We start from the raw sequence: 15,905 nt of genomic DNA on the forward strand, positions 1-15,905 counted from the left end.
TTCAATTTCTGAGAACTTCAGTGGTGGGAACACGGATATTTGGTAACTCATTTCTCTTTGCTGGTGGTACTACCCTCCTTGACATTACAGAACATATGGAGTCAGTTCTTGAATTCTACCCAGACCACTGATGACCCTTAGTGGGTTATGCTCTCCCTTAACTCTAAAAGAAAGATTTAGCTTTTTAGACATTTGTCTATTTGGGCTGGATAGAGAAGATACAGAATCCTTAGATGAGGTGCTAACATGAGGCAGGAAAGCATAACAGAAAATAAAATTATTGGAATCTAGGGCTATAAACATCCATAAGAATTGGCATGTAACTAATAACTAGAGGAGTCTGGAAATCCTAGAAGTGCTAGGTCTGTGCCAATTTCTTAAATTAGAGGTTAGAGTTGAAGCACCTTGTAATGATAATGGGTAGGTATCCTGGAAAGACAGAGTGGAATCATGTTCCTCTAGACCCCTGTTGCCTAATGTTACAGGTTTTGGTTTTTCAGGATTAGATATTGAAGTGGAATTTAGCATAAAGAACTCTGTAAAAGGAATGAAAAAGAGAGCAGGATTGGGAAGTGGTTGCAGTTAACTGTAGTGTAGATACAACAGTGTTTGCCTCAGGAGCATGGGCATGTGTAGGGTCCATCAGAGTTGCTCCATAGTGGCCTGAAGTGGCCAGCTTTTGTATGCCCTTTGCAGTCAGTAATTGGTTATAGGCTGCTAGGGTAAGGGCGTGACCTTATAGCAGAAAAAAACCCTTTGGAGATGACACCTAACAGCACTCCCAGCAGCTGGAGCAATAAACCCTTTCTTGTGGGGAGGTTGTGTTCTTCCAAGTCCTCTGTATCAGTGACTTCATGAACTTTATCCTGTCTAGTGTCTGGCCTGTTATATACATGAATGTGCTCAGTGTAAGGTTTCCTCCTGAGGGCTACTGTCTTTCCTACGGAACACCCCCACCCCCCCACCCAAGGTGGGATCTGATTTTAATTACTAGATGCTTGGCAAATGAGACAGAAGCCATCGGGGACTAGGATTAGTTGTGTCCTTAGGAGAATGTGAAGATTTTTGGAGGGCAACTAATCTTTCAACTTCTTTCATCCTACATAGAATATAGTTTGTAGGAATCTAACTCTTCAGAACATATAAAGCACATATTTTAGGAATATTCTGCATATTTTAGGAATATTCACACTTCTCTTAAGTGTGGCCTCTGTAACTTATATAAAATAAGATAGTTCAACATATTTTCCAAGTGCCAGATGGTTTGGACTCAGTGCAAGGCTTGTTTTCCCTGATCTGGTTTGAAAGTCCTAGGACCTTTGGCAGAAGGCAAATCTGCAATGGTTACCCACTGTAGCCCCTCTCCAGTAAAATAAAGTCCAGAATTTGTCCTAGTGCCTGGACAGGAGCATTTTAGGCCACTTGCCCAGTCCTCAGTTTGGAGTATCATCCAGGGCATAGCAGCCTTATGCTAGTGGTCTCAGAGGCACAAGGAAAAGAGCAAACCAAAGTGGCTTTACCTGTGACAGTGACCAGAACTTTGTTTGCCTCATGATAACTTAAGTCATAAGCTTTGAACCTGAGCTTTCAGGACAAGAGAAAGAGCCCACAAAGACTCCTTATTGAAATAATTATCCTAGTGTAAACATGGGGGACTGATAGGGGCCATATGGGCTGGTTAGAGGTACCAGTGATCTCTTATGGGAGGATCTCCTAGATGAAGGCCAATGTATCAGCCTCACAAACATGAAAAACATCTCTTAGTTCATAGTGACATTGTAAAGGGCAGAGAGGTTATGTGTTAATGCAATATAGGAAAACCAACTCCTGGCCCACATTCTGGGAAGTGTCAGCCCATATCTTTATCCACACTGTTCCTTACTTTCAATTATCTAACTTTCCTTGTAGTTCATCAACAAGGTAAAGCCTATTTAAACCTAAATAGAATGGTTGCCTTAATATGCTTAGAAATCTTGGTATTGTCTTTTGAAAAAGGGATTGGAGGGAAGTGGGAATAACACAGAGTACCTTCCAGAGAGCAGAGCAGAACAAAAAGGAGCAGGCATACCAGGGCCTTGCCTAGAGCATCCACAGCCTGGATGGCCACCCTTTTGTACCACTATAGATATCGGCCTCCTGATACTTGGGAATTGTTTTCAGCACAGGGAACTACCTCTTAATTGCCTTCAGGGCAGCTCTGTCCAATAGAGAGATAATTTGAGCCACGTGTTATTTTAAATAGTTTTGTAAGCATAATAAAAAATAATCAGATGAAACTTAAAAATTATTGGTTGAATTCAGATTTACGTTCAAGTCTCAACTACTCCCATTTTTTAGTTGTACTTGTGATTTTCATTTAGAAACGTCTGGCCTGCAATTCCCTGTGTACTTAAAGGGAACTGCCCCCACAGGCTTTCTGAAGATCAGCTGATAAAATGCCATCCCTTCCTAAAATGTTCCAGCTTTTAGGGATCTTGGTAGATATTCTAAAAGGCACAGTGAAATCTAAGTGCCCCTATTTTTCAATGGGTTCGGGTGGGGGTTTGGCCCAGAAGAGTTAACTTTCAAGACTGAGAGTTGACAATTGTCAATTCTTATGCTGTTCAGTTGAGGATGGATAGTGACTCTCTAGAGAAAATGTGGTTTAGAGGTGGCAGCAGGGACTGGGTCAGCTGTGGTGGCAGCCAGTGTCCAAACAGTGAACAGAATATTGGCAGCATTCACCAATGTGAGGGCCACCTAGTTTTCTACCTAGGAGGAAAGTACGTTGGAATGGCATGCACTTGATTATTCACTTCCAAGTGAAAAAAGTGAAAAAAAGCTAGCCTGCAGAGGATAAGGGTAGATGTGCCATGATGAAGTGTGCCAGTCTCACCATGGTAAGGTCTGTGCAGAACTTTTCAGAGAAGTCTTATTGTTTTGGATCTAGAGCTCAGATTTATGTGGCTTTGGAGTACGACGGAGGGATGCTTCACTAATGGTTAATTGTTGAACGACTCAGAAGAAACCTTATTCTCTGCTTTCAATTGGCAGGGAGATTTTGAATGAGAACTGATCTTGAGTTGATAGCTCATGGTGGACAATCCTAAAGTGGACCCACTCCTTTAGCCTGAACTCCCTACCTCCCTACCTCCTTGTGTCAGGTGTGAGCTATAGTCATGAAAGTTATATATTGTGTGCTTACAATGAGACAATTCTATAAACTAGGATTCTTTTTTTTTTAAAGATTTTATTTATTCATTCATGAGAGACACACAGAGAGAGGCAGAGACACAGGCAGAGGGAGAAGTAGGCTCCCCAAGGGGAGCCCGATGTGGAACTCCATCCCGGGGCCCGGGGACTATGACCTGAGCCAAAGGCAGACGCTCAACCACTGAGCCACCCAGGTGTTCCAAAACTAAGATTCTTGTACTAACCGCACACATTTGGCTGTCAGGACTTCTTATGCTTTACTTTTTAGAGTAGACCTAATGCCAGCCTAACATTTTTGTTTTGTTTTATCTTATTTGTTTAAACTAGACCTAGTAGCAACAGGTCAGGATGGCATAGTCTGGCTGGAAAGGGGGCAGAAGTACAGAAGTACTTTAAATACTAGCCCCTTGACCTTCCCTGATGCTCTGCCCTGACAGGCATATGACCACCTGAGCCATATGTCCTACTCAGCCTTGGGGGTGTCTGTGACAGAAAGAGAGATCTTCTTACTAGAAGAAGGGCACAGCTTATTTTGGTGCTTGGCTTTTGTTGTCTTGTTTTTTTTTTTTTTTAATATTTTTTATTTATTTATGATAGTCACACAGAGAGAGAGAGAGAAGCAGAGACATAGGCAGAGGGTGAAGCAGGCTCCATGCACCGGGAGCCCGACGTGGGATTCGATCCCGGGTCTCCAGGATCACGCCCCGGGCCAAAGGCAGGCGCCAAACCGCTGCGCCACCCAGGGATCCCGGCTTTTGTTGTCTTGTGATACGTTCTGCTAGTTTCTAGTAAGAAGTATCTTGGAGCTAGGATATTGGATATTTGGGTGCTAGTCCAATGTTTACCACCAACCTATTCTGAGTCTTGGTGAATTCTACTGGATAATTAACAATTCAGAAAAGACCATACTGGTTTAGTTACCTCTTTACCTCCTCTACCTTTTCATTTCTTCCCAGGAACTTCTAGAGACTACTACCACATTTGTCCCTTAGCTTCTCCAATCTTCAACTTTACTTAATTCATATTGGGCCAGAAGCAAAAAGAGTCCAATTTGGGCAATTATTGATATGGTTCATGTGTATCTTCATCCTTCCTAGCCCAAAGGTTGAAGATGCTTTTTATCCAATAGATTTCAGCTGAAATGTTGCTGTCTCAGCTTTAGGTGCCTCAACTTCATTCCTTGTTTACCACCTTATTTGCTACTTCCCACTTATTTATGAACTAAATATATTCATTAATTTACTTTCTTCCATCAGACTGAGCATCTCAAGGATAGATCATGTCTCTTGGCAACACTCAAGTTTGTAATGTGTAGCTCCATGTTTTAAACACAGTTATTTGTTAAAATATCAGAAAGGAAGCTGGACATTAGATAACATGCTTGCTGGTCCTATGAAGGCTTTTGGACATTATCTTTTATATGTAATATGGAAGCTAATAAAAAGTTTTAAGTATAGTTGGTGATAGAAGGTACATTTATGACAAAACTTCTTTTTAAAATTATTCTTGGGATATTATAGAAAATAAAATTGGAGCAAGTTGTGGGCAACTGATATCCATTTTGACTGAGTCCTAGTGTGAATAGGTGGTGGCTTGGACCAGCATGGCAGGGTTGAAAATGGAGGAAATGGACTAGCAAGAAGAATGTTTAGGAAGTGTAATCAACTGGATTTGACAGCTGGTTATGAGAAAACATCTTTCATGGAATTCATGGGATTCTGAGCAGAGCTTCTTTGTGAATGGTGGTATCATTTACTAGGACATAAGGCATGATAGAAGGATCTGATGTTTACATTTAAAGGCAGCTATTCTTGGGGTGCCTGGGTGGCCTAGTGGGTTAAGTGACTCTTGATTTTGGCTCAGGTCATGATCTCAGGGTTGGGAGATTGAGCCCCCACATTGGGCTGTGCATGCAGTCAGCGGGGAGTCTGCTTGAGATTCTCTGTCTTTCTCTCCCTCTGGCACTCTCTATGTGCTCTTGCACTGTTGCGCTCATAAATCTTAAAAATAAATAAATAAATAAATAAATAAATAAATAAATAAATAAATAAACAAACAAACCAGCTATTCTCAAAACTAAATTCCTTGAGAATGGACAATGTATAGGGTGAGGGATTAGCTATATAATTCTTTATCAAGTAAATCATAAACTTCTATTGCATAAATCACCAGTATTTCATTCAGTTCCTCAGGGAAGCATTTCCCAACTCTTTAATGAGGTCAGCTCCTCTCATTTTTTAGGAACAACCTTTCATTACCTAGCAAGATTGTGACTAGTATGTTGTACAAACTTTGAATGACTTATATTTGTCTACTTCTGGGAGACTACCCTAAGGAATTAGGGCAACAGAGTCAAGATTTAGGTATACTTTCCAATTCTTTTATGCCAATTGCCCTTAGAGTTGCACTAGCAACAGGCAGGCCCACCTTCCTGCATCCTGTCCAATTCTAAGTGACATTTCCTAATCCTTGCTATCCTGAAAGTTGAAAAATGAGAAAGCACATTTCTTTGCTTGCTTGGGGAATTGAGTACAATTCATAATGCTTAATGCCTATTTGTTTCTCCCACGAGTTACCTATGCCTGTCCTGTACTCCTTACCTTTTGAATATTTTATTTGTAAGATTTTTGAGTATTGGAGATATTAGACCTCAGTCTTTTACCACACTTTTTTTTCACCAGCTTATCTTGACCTCATAATTTTTCATCTTTTGAATTTCATGATATTTATATGTAAATCAATTACTCACTGAAAAATTTTAGTCTCTTCCCAGTCTTTTCCCCTAGCAATCCGACTCCTCTTTCTAAAAGAAATCATTTTTATTTCCTTCTACAGGTTCTATGTGTATACTTAATTTTCTACAAAGTGGAATCCTAGTACAAACACTATTTCATACCTTAGCACACTAAAAATAATTTATAATTCTTTTCAACATATTGTAAAGATCTTTCTCTGTCAGTACATCCAAAGCTTTTTGGCTTACTTTGGATTCTCCAAAAACAGAACCTGATATCAGGGGTTTAGTAATTTTTCCATCATGGGTTCTATATAGGTGATAATGTATGGTATAAAATGGTATGGTTCTTGGTAGCTCATCTGTCAAAAAATCTAGCCTGTTGGCTGTAGTTGACATCTATATACAAATTTTTAGCATTTGAGATTTTCCTTTCTTGTACAATCACTGTCACAACAAGAAGAGCTTAGCTTACTGTGCCAGCTACCTCTATAGGAGTAGATCTTAGTTGCCTCTGTCCAGATCTAGCCCTTCAGGGTTAATCAGGTGCTCCTATGTTGTTAAACCAAGCTCAGTCTCTGGTGTGAAGTTAGACTAGTTTAGCCATAGGCCTAAATGTCCAAAAGCTTAAACTGTTAGCTTCATAATTCTGTGGTATAAATTAAAATAATTACATACCTGGTTAAGTCAATTATCCAAATAAGGTAATATAATATAAGCAACCATTTTTGGAATTTATAAAAACTGTTACATAAGAAATGTAGCATTTCTAGATAAACTAAAGCTAAAGCAATTCAGATGTCTTCTATAACTGTAATTTCAGTTTGAAACCATGATATGGAGATTATTTGGGTGTAAATGGATCTGAGTTGAGAGCCCATCTTTATTTAACTGCTATGTGACTTTTTCTTTCCTAATCTATCAAGCATTATACTTAATCTACATGACCAGAGACTACCAGTGTAAAGTGATAAATAAAAATACAACCTAAATGCTTTTCTATGATATTGTAAAAAAAAAAAATCATTACAAGGAGCAAGAGAATGTGAAATCTGAACTACAGTTGACTCCTGAACAATGTGGGGGATAGGAGTGCTCCCTGGCTGTGTAAAAATTTCCCAAAACTTAACTACTAATAGTCTACTATTGACTGGAAACCTTACTAAGAACATAAACACTTAACATGTATTTTGTATGTTATATATATTACATGCCATGTTCTTTATGCTAGAGAAAAGAAAACATTACTAAGAAAATCATAAGAAAGAAAATACATTTGCAGTACTGTGTTGTTGATCAAAAAAATTCATGTATAAGTGGACCTGCATAGTTCACACCCATATTGCTCAAGGGTCAACTGTATATTCAACTCTCCAAAGTTGGATATGCTTTTAAAGGAAGAATGGCAGAAAAATTACACCTTTTATAGACCAAAACTTGCTGGATTCCTTCAATTAATTGGGGGTTCACTAGACCCTGTGGTTGGACAAAATAGATCTTTTTTTTTGTATTTTTTGTATATTTTTTTTATTGGAGTTCAATTTGCCCACATCAGTATAACACCCAGTGCTCATCCCATCAAGTGCCCCCTCAGTGCCCGTCACCCAGTCACCCCGTCCACCTCCCCTTCCACTACCCCTTGTTCATTTCCCAGAGTTAGGAGTCTCTCATGTTCTGTCATCCTCACTGATATTTCCTACTCATTTTCTCTCCTTTCCCCCTATAATCCCTTTCACTATTTTTTATATTCCATGTATGAGTGAAACCATATGATATTTGGACAAAATAGATCTTAAAGTGAGGCAGGTCTCTGTTACATGCTGGAAGACCTTAAGCACTTAACAGTCTCAGACCACCCACTTTCTCACACCACAGTATGTGTGTTCTGTCACTTGCATTCTATAATGAAATAATAGTGGTAAAAGTCACCACCTTTTTATTTGGGCTTAGAGCTAAACCCAGACATGGAAACCATACAAATAACCAGATGTGTGCACAAAAGCTATTTGAGTGTGCCAAGTAAAAGAAGGGGAAGTGAAAATGACAGCAAATATTTCAAAACGTAATCGTTCAGTAATAGTCAATGCCAGACTCCAGTAATCTACATGTGCCTTTCTTATTGGCAACCTTATTTAATATAGCTTCCTTCCTCTCACTCCTCAGTCCATAACCTGTTGTCTCCTGTATAGTACTCACAGTACTACCTGATTGTCTCCACCATTACAGTTCAAACTCCATGAGGGCAGAGACTTACTGTTTATTGCTGTATCCCTCAGTGTCTACGATCACACCTGCCTGATACCCAGTAGAGCTTGATATATTGATTATTGGATGCAGTGGGCAGATAGGCTATTATACAGAATATTAGTCCTTTTTTGGGAGGGGGGGTCATTGCTTAGAAAATGAATTTTTGTGCTTCTGAGATTTTTTTTTTTTAACCTATGTTCTCCTAGAAAAATCCTGTGACAAAACTTAGGTACATTAGTTTATTGGGAGAAGATGTGTGTGACCCTAGGGCAGAAAAGGGGGGATTGGGGATGCTTGGATGGCTCAATCAGTTAAGCATCTGCCTCAGCTCAGGTTATGATCCTGGAGTCCTGGGATCCATCTCCACGTTGGGCTCCCAGTGCTCAGTGCGGAGCCTGCTTCTCCCTCTCCCCACCGCTCATGCTCTTTCTTACTATCTCTGTCACTGTCTATCTCTCTCAAATAAAATCTTTAAGAAACAAAAGAACTGGGATTAAAAGTGTGGAAGGAGTAGAAGGAATGCACATAAAAGGTGTTGGGTGACTTGAACTGATCATAGCTTTATAAGAATACATATGGCTGCTTATGTCATGCAGATGGAATGAAAAAATGAAAACATTTTGTGGGGTGGAGCATATTTAAAATTTTTGAAGATGGGATGCTTGGGTGGCTCAGTGGTTGAGCATCTGCCTTTGGCTCAGGGCATAATCCCGGTGTCCTGGGATAGAGTCCTGCATTAGGCTCCCTGTGGGGAGCCTGCTTCTCCCTCTGCCTATGTCTCTGCCTCTCTGTGTCTCTCATGAATAAATAAATAAAATTAAAAAAATAAAATTTCTGATGAAAAGTATAACATACAGGATATAGTCAATAAGATTGTAATGTTTGACAGATGACCACACTTACCATGGTAAATGTGGAGTTAAAAAAAATTCCAATAGTATTGGTAGATTGATCAATTTCTCAATTTTTCAACTAAAGTAAGTTGTAAACTTAAGCCTCTATGAATCTAATAAACTTAAAATTAATTTCTGGTGAAGTGAAACTTGTTCATATTAGGTAATGACCTTAAGATAAGTAATGATCTTGATTTTTAACTATATACTACTATTTTGTTGATACATTACCATTATCTAATTTTCCAACTTTTTGCTTTAAAAGTGACATACTTAACGCTTAAGGTATCAGACATTTGATTATTAAATGCAAGTATCCAAAGAATCCAAGCCTGGCAATTTTACTCTAACCAGAATTCTTAGAAATCACAGAGGTCAGCTTAACATTCTACTTTGTGCTTTCTGTTCTGCTTTTCTGCTCTAACTCTGATATCCCTGAGTTTCAGAAAAAGCAAAAAGGTGCTGTGTTACCAAACTGGTCATTCTCTCATTGATCCCATATGACCTCTCTCATGGCTTGGATTCTCTTGAAGTCATTGGTTTGAGGGACATTGGGTTCAAGAATGTCCACCTGTGAAAGGAAAGGAAAGGAGGTAGAGCTAGGCAGAGAGAAAATGAAATGTGATTCAGGCCAAAACCTTGACCAACAGGGTGGGGTGCTCTGGAGTTAATATTGCTCATCAGTGTCCTGTCAGGACTCAGTGGCCAGACACCAAATGCAGGCTTCCCTGGGAGAGTGCAACCTTAGGAAAAGGAGTTCTCTGCAGCTGTCACTTAGGGGCTGTCTGATAATAGTACTTCTCCAGCTTAGAATCAAGCCCTTACTTGAAGCAGAGTCTGGTTCAAGAATCTCCATATCTACCACCACATCTATTTCCAAAGTATGGTGGTTCCTTGTGGTTGGTATGGAGGAATGAAGGTGGGATAACATGCTGGATTCCACTTACCCTTATTTCCTATTGGTGTCAAATCTCCTGCATTTTGAGGTTGTCACTTGGCCTCTGCAGGAATGCTGGAAAAGCTAGATTGCATTCTCCACAGTGCATGGTGTTTTGCCCAAGTCCACAATGGTAAGTGAAACTGCAGACTCTGGATCTTATCAGGTTGGGCTTGGGTTCTTGTGTCTCCTGCCACAGTAGATGCTATGGACACAGGGTCAGAGTCCAGTCTTCTCTCTGGGGGGAATCATAGGTGACTGATAGAGCTGGAGATGAGAAGATGATGGCAGTTGGGACTCTCCATTGCAGTCAAGCACCAAGAAGCAGGTAGGTGTGAGCAAATTTGAGAAGTGTATTCATTTGGTATTTGTGAAATGTAACTTCTTCTGTTTTAAAAGTTCACAGGGCATGGTTTAGGTAATATGTACAATAGTGGCCACAGTTGATATTATTCTAGGCCCCTTCTCATTTTTTTTTTTTAAGCAGTCAAATTTTTGATATATGTATGTATGTATACACACACACGCACACAAATTTGGGATTTAATCCTACATGTGAACTGGTACTAAATATACTGCTCTGTAACCTGTTCTGTTTTACTTTACAATATAGAATGAATATATTTCCATGCAAATATGTTAAACTTTCCAATTGAAAAACAGACCTCTGGAATGGGTCAAAATACAAAATCCAGTGAGATGGTGGTAACAAGGAAGCTACCTAAAACAAAATTCCACCAGATGATTAAAGGTAAAACAAAGGTCAGAGATACATCAGAAAACGCTAACAGAAAGAAAGCAGGGGCCAGATTTTAATATCAGACAAAAAAGAATTCAAGGCCTAAAGCACACAGGATAAGGACGGCTACGTGAATGTCTTTGCTTCCAATGCATCATCACAAACTTGTTTCTTACTCTTCTTATCTCTTCCCTAAGCCTTTCCAACTCATCTACTCCTCTTATCATTTCTTCAGGGTCCAAATGCCTCACAGGAGTGTCCTCTTTAAACCCTGGGCCAGGTTGAATCAGCCCTCCTCTAAGATTTCCTTCTGCTTCCTGGCTTACACCTTCTTCAGAAGGTTGAGGATTTCCTTCTCCCTCCTGTGGTACATCTTCTGAAGGGCGGTCTGCCTCGGTCTTTGGCATGTTCTGTGGTTTTCCTTCATTTTCTTCACAAGACTTTTGCATGTTGAATATTTTTCTGGTATTTCTTTTGAATAATCCTGAAAGGATCCGGGGCACTTTCCTCCAGTAATACGGAGCTGCTACTGGGAAACAGGCCCTGGACTATAAGGACTTCTGCACACGTCGACTCCTGGTCACGTGAAGATCGCGTCATCAATGAGCCTAGGCCCCTTCTCATAAACAAAAACAAACTTGAATAGTCTTTTCAATATTAGCATATTTTAACAAGGAAAATTAATTTTTACTTTCATATTAAATATTACAAATAGGCATAATTATGATATTAACATAACATTTAAAAATAACTACAACTACAGCAAGGCAAATGACTGCTTATTTTCCATCTCTAAAATAATCTATCACTAGGATAGAAGACACATTGATTGCAGTAAAGTCTGAGTTCATAGAATAAGCAGTGAGAGAAACAAAGCAGTGTGAGAATAAGAATCTCTAATGTTGCTCTCCAAGGTCACACATTATATAAATGGAGATTACTTGGAAAATAACTCCCCTCCCCAAAGAATTGCCTTCATATGCTGTTATAGGCAAAACTTGCTGCAGGAGTTAATCTATATTTCAGTTGGGTCAGATTTCAGTGAATGCTATGTCATTGGTAGAGATTGTTCACTATAGAACAAAAATCCCAGGGCAGAAAACATGGAGGGAAGATAATCTTAAATTATTTCTCACCACTAAAATGTCAGAAACCTGATGAACAAGCCTTAGGAAATCTTTCAGTTAACCTTTCTCTCTCTTTTTTTTTACTTTTAAGATCTTATTTATTTGAGAGCAGAGAGGGAGAAGCAGATTCCTGCTGAGCAGAGAGCCCAACTCAGAGCTTGATCCCAGGACCCCAAGATTATGACTGAGCTAAAGGCAGACACTTAACCAACTGAGCCACCCAGGCACCCTTTCAGTTTTCTCTTAGCTTATTGCATCAGGAATGAAATTTCCCATATGGACTATGAATTATATATGACAGATCAACTGGAAGCAAATTGTTGGGAGAAGCAATGATCTCTCAGAGTTCATTGCCGCTCAGTTATGGGTCTTGAGTGTTCCTATATGTGTTTGAGTATTCCAAGAATGCAAAGCCCTGATCATTCTTGACCTGGACCAAGTCTGAGTTGTATTTTCAGTGAGCAACTCTGAAGGATGAGAATGTTCTCTTTCCAGGGAAAAGAACAGGTTTCTTTACCCTTTGCTCTAAAATAGTGGGTTTCTGAAATTGAGTGTTCCTTGGCTGCAATGCAAACCCACTGCCTGTGACCTATGCCTAGGTTCTGCCACGTTTTTCTCATGGGATTTAGGGAGGCGTAGGGACGTGGAACCAACATGCTTATGTTGCTTGTTTTGCTATTAGTATAAAATTCTTGTCTCTCATGTCTCTTTTGTCTGTTACATTTAAATTATTTATTCATAAGAGACACAGAGAGAGGCAGAGACATAGGCAGAGGGAGAAGCAGGCTTCCCGCAAGGAGCCTGATGTGGGACTCGATCCCAGATCCCGAGATCAGGACCTGAGCCAAAGGCTCATGCTCATGGATCAGGGGTCCTCTCAGCGTCACCTGGGAGATGCGTTCAAGCCGGACCCCAACAGCAGCAGCTTCAAGAAGCCCACTGGGGAGATGAATATTGCCTCTGGCTGCCCAGTGTTTGTGGCTCAAACTGTGGCATCTTGTGGTTGTAGTGGCAGGTGGGATGTTATTAGCATCCCTGATAAGCAACGAGATGGAGCCCATGGCACTTTTTCTCTTCTCCGTCTCTCCTTCCTTTCTTTCTGTCTTCCCTTCCCCCTTTCCCAAGCAACAATAGTTTTGGTTGTGGTCTCACTGAGCATCCATAAAATGGTAACAAGCAAGCTTATTAGCTTGCAGGAAGGGTAAAATTCCAAACCCTGACCAACATGCCTGACTTTAGACAAATGTGATGTCCAACTGGAAATAGGCAATATATTGTAAAATAAGTAGTGGCATGAGAAAGTGGCATAGGTAGAATGATGTGAGAACTGATGTGATATTGGAAAAGGGAATGTCTCTTGCAGAAATGAAATGAGATGGTACAAAAATGAATCTTGGAGTTTATAAGCATTGTGCTTTGTGAAAGGGGATTTTTTTAAAAAAAGATTTATTTACTTAGAGCCCAAGTGGGGAAGGAGCAGAGGAAGAGGGAGAGACAGAGACAGAAACAGAGATAGAGAATCTTCAAGCAGACTCGCTGCTGAGCACAAGGCTGACTCAGGGCTCAATCCCATGATCTTGAGATTATGACCTGAGCAAAGTCAAGAGTCTGACACTTAACTGATTAAGCCACCCAGGTGCTCCTGAAAGGGGAATTCTATGGATGTTTCTTGGCTGTACATAAGTTCAGTGGTGGTAATTTAGGGAATCATCCAGAGAGAGTTACCTATAATCCAAGTTTGTGGTAACATCAGAATTATGGATAAAATGTCTGTTATAAATGGCCAACAGACACACGAAAAAATGCTTCACCATCACTCAGCATCAGGGAAATACAAATCAAAACCACAATGAAATGCTATCTCATACCAGTCAGGATGGCTAAAATTTCCAACTCAGGGAACAGATGTTGGCAAGGATGCAGAGAAAGGGGAACTCTTACACTGCTGGTAGGAATGCAAGCTGGTGCAGCCACTCTGGAAAACAGCACGGAGGTTCCTCAAAGAGTTAAAAATAGAGCTTCCCTACAACCCAGCAATTGTACCACTAAGTAGTTATCCAAAGGATACAAACATAGTAATCCAAAGGGGCACATGCACCCTAATGTTTGACAGCAATGTCCACAGTAGCCAAACTATGGAAAGATCCCAGATGTCCATTGACAAATGAATTGATAAAGAAGATGTGAGATGTATATACTACTCAGCCATTAAAAAATTAAATCTTAGCATTTGCAATGACATGGATAGAACTAAAGGTTATGACGCTAAGCAAAATATGTCGGAGAAAGATATGATTTGATTTCACGCATCTGTGGAATTTAAGAAACAAGACAGGATTGTGGTAGGGAGGGAAAAACGAGACAAAATCAGCATGAACTTCTCAGTGGTAAGACTTTGGCCTGCAGGTCAATGTGGGTCAGAACCCTGATCATCACTGTAGTGGTACTGCCTCTCATAGTAATTATACCTACCTTGCTTCTGCCAGTTAAATGCTGACTTGTGGCTGCTGCTATTCTACAGCCCTATGCTATCCACGGAATACTCAGTGCTATAATAGTGCTCCTTTTTGTCATCAATGTTTTGGGCTGCATTGGACAGCCAACACTAAATCTCTCAAAGATTTCTATCTTCCCCTTGCTACCACAACTCACAATGAGCGAAACCATATGATAATTGTCTTTCTCTAGTTGATTTATTTGACTCAGCTTAATACCCTCTAGATTCCCCTTTGAGGAATCACTTCAAAATCCCAGCTACTAGGGGTATAATCTCCAGCTGTTTGTTTGCCCTTTCAAACTTTGCCTCACCCACAGAGACACTTTACTCAAAAGTGTGCTCTTCTAATCAAATGGTTGATTCTATTAGAAGTATAAAGACCCAGCCATTTTCATCCACCGTGGGATACGTCTAATGAATTGTACATTCTCCAGAACTCTCTCTGGATTTGGGTGAAGTTTGTTTCAGGTCTCCATTGCAATTCAACTTTTCCCTCTGACCAACTCCACTACCTACCCCTCCCTTACATACCTGTTCATTTCTTTCTTTTTTTTTTTTTTCATTTCTAATAAATATCAAACTTTTCTCAATATCTGTCTGGAGAACCCAGCCTAAGACAGTTGGTACCAGGAGTGGTCCAAGAAAGCAGATGATATATTATACTCAGGCTAGATTTAGGATGGGTTGTTCACTGTCCAGATCATTTGGACTTTACCATTGTTTTTTTTTTTAATTTTTATTTATTTATGATAGTCACACACACAGAGAGAGAGAGAGGCAGAGACATAGGCAGAGGGAGAAGCAGGCTCCATGCCCTGGGAGCCCGACGTGGGATTCGATCCCGGGTCTCCAGGATTGTGCCCTGGGCCAAAGGCAGGCACCAAACCGCTGCACCACCCAGGGATCCCTGAACTTTATCATTGTTAATACTTGCACAGACAGCCCTGCCACAAGCTAAGGTTCCAATTGTTAAATGGTCTCTCTGGTGGTGAATTAAGATGATGTACTGGTAGAGGGAAATGCATAAGCTGATACTTCTCAAACATACCATGTATTATATCAGAGAAGTAGTCTTGATTCTTTTGGCTAAGCCCCATTGACATTAGAGATCCAGAGTGTCCTCATGGCTCCCCTGTTATGGTAGGGGCATTTTAGGGCCAGGTTATGAATGCAGTCCTGGCCAAAGGTCAGTTTATGGTGGGTCATTTTTTCTCTGGACCAGCCCAGTAATCATGTCTCTATTCCCTGCAAATAAGTGACAACTTATAGCACCCCTGCAATGAGTTCTTAGCCTTCTCCACCTATAGGCCAACTTGAAGATGCTGGAAATCCTTCCAAAGAAGGGATGGTAATATAAGTGCCACGGTTGAGATTAAAAATAATGCAGCATTGGTAGTTCTTATCATAACTCCATGGACTTCACAAGTCTGACCCCTTCAGAGCTCACATGAATACTGCAGGATAGTAGTAGACAAGTGTAAACTCAGGTAAGTACTAGTCTCAACTGTAGTCACTGTTCTAGATGGCTGTCTATCGTTG

General features: G+C 40.3%; 1 protein-coding gene across 1 annotated transcript; it reads right to left on the reverse strand.

Moving 5' to 3' along the window:
• Positions 1-10,797: 10,797 nt before the first annotated feature.
• On the reverse strand, positions 10,798-11,335 carry LOC144304125 (transcription elongation factor A protein-like 8). Its single transcript, XM_077882597.1, has one exon. It carries the CDS (start codon positions 11,189-11,191, stop codon positions 10,838-10,840), a length of 354 nt encoding a protein of 117 aa, XP_077738723.1. The 5' UTR covers positions 11,192-11,335; the 3' UTR covers positions 10,798-10,837.
• Positions 11,336-15,905: the final 4,570 nt, after the last annotated feature.

This window comes from Canis aureus, chromosome 33, assembly GCF_053574225.1.
Source record: "Canis aureus isolate CA01 chromosome 33, VMU_Caureus_v.1.0, whole genome shotgun sequence".
In the NCBI taxonomy this organism is placed as follows: Eukaryota; Metazoa; Chordata; class Mammalia; order Carnivora; family Canidae; genus Canis; species Canis aureus.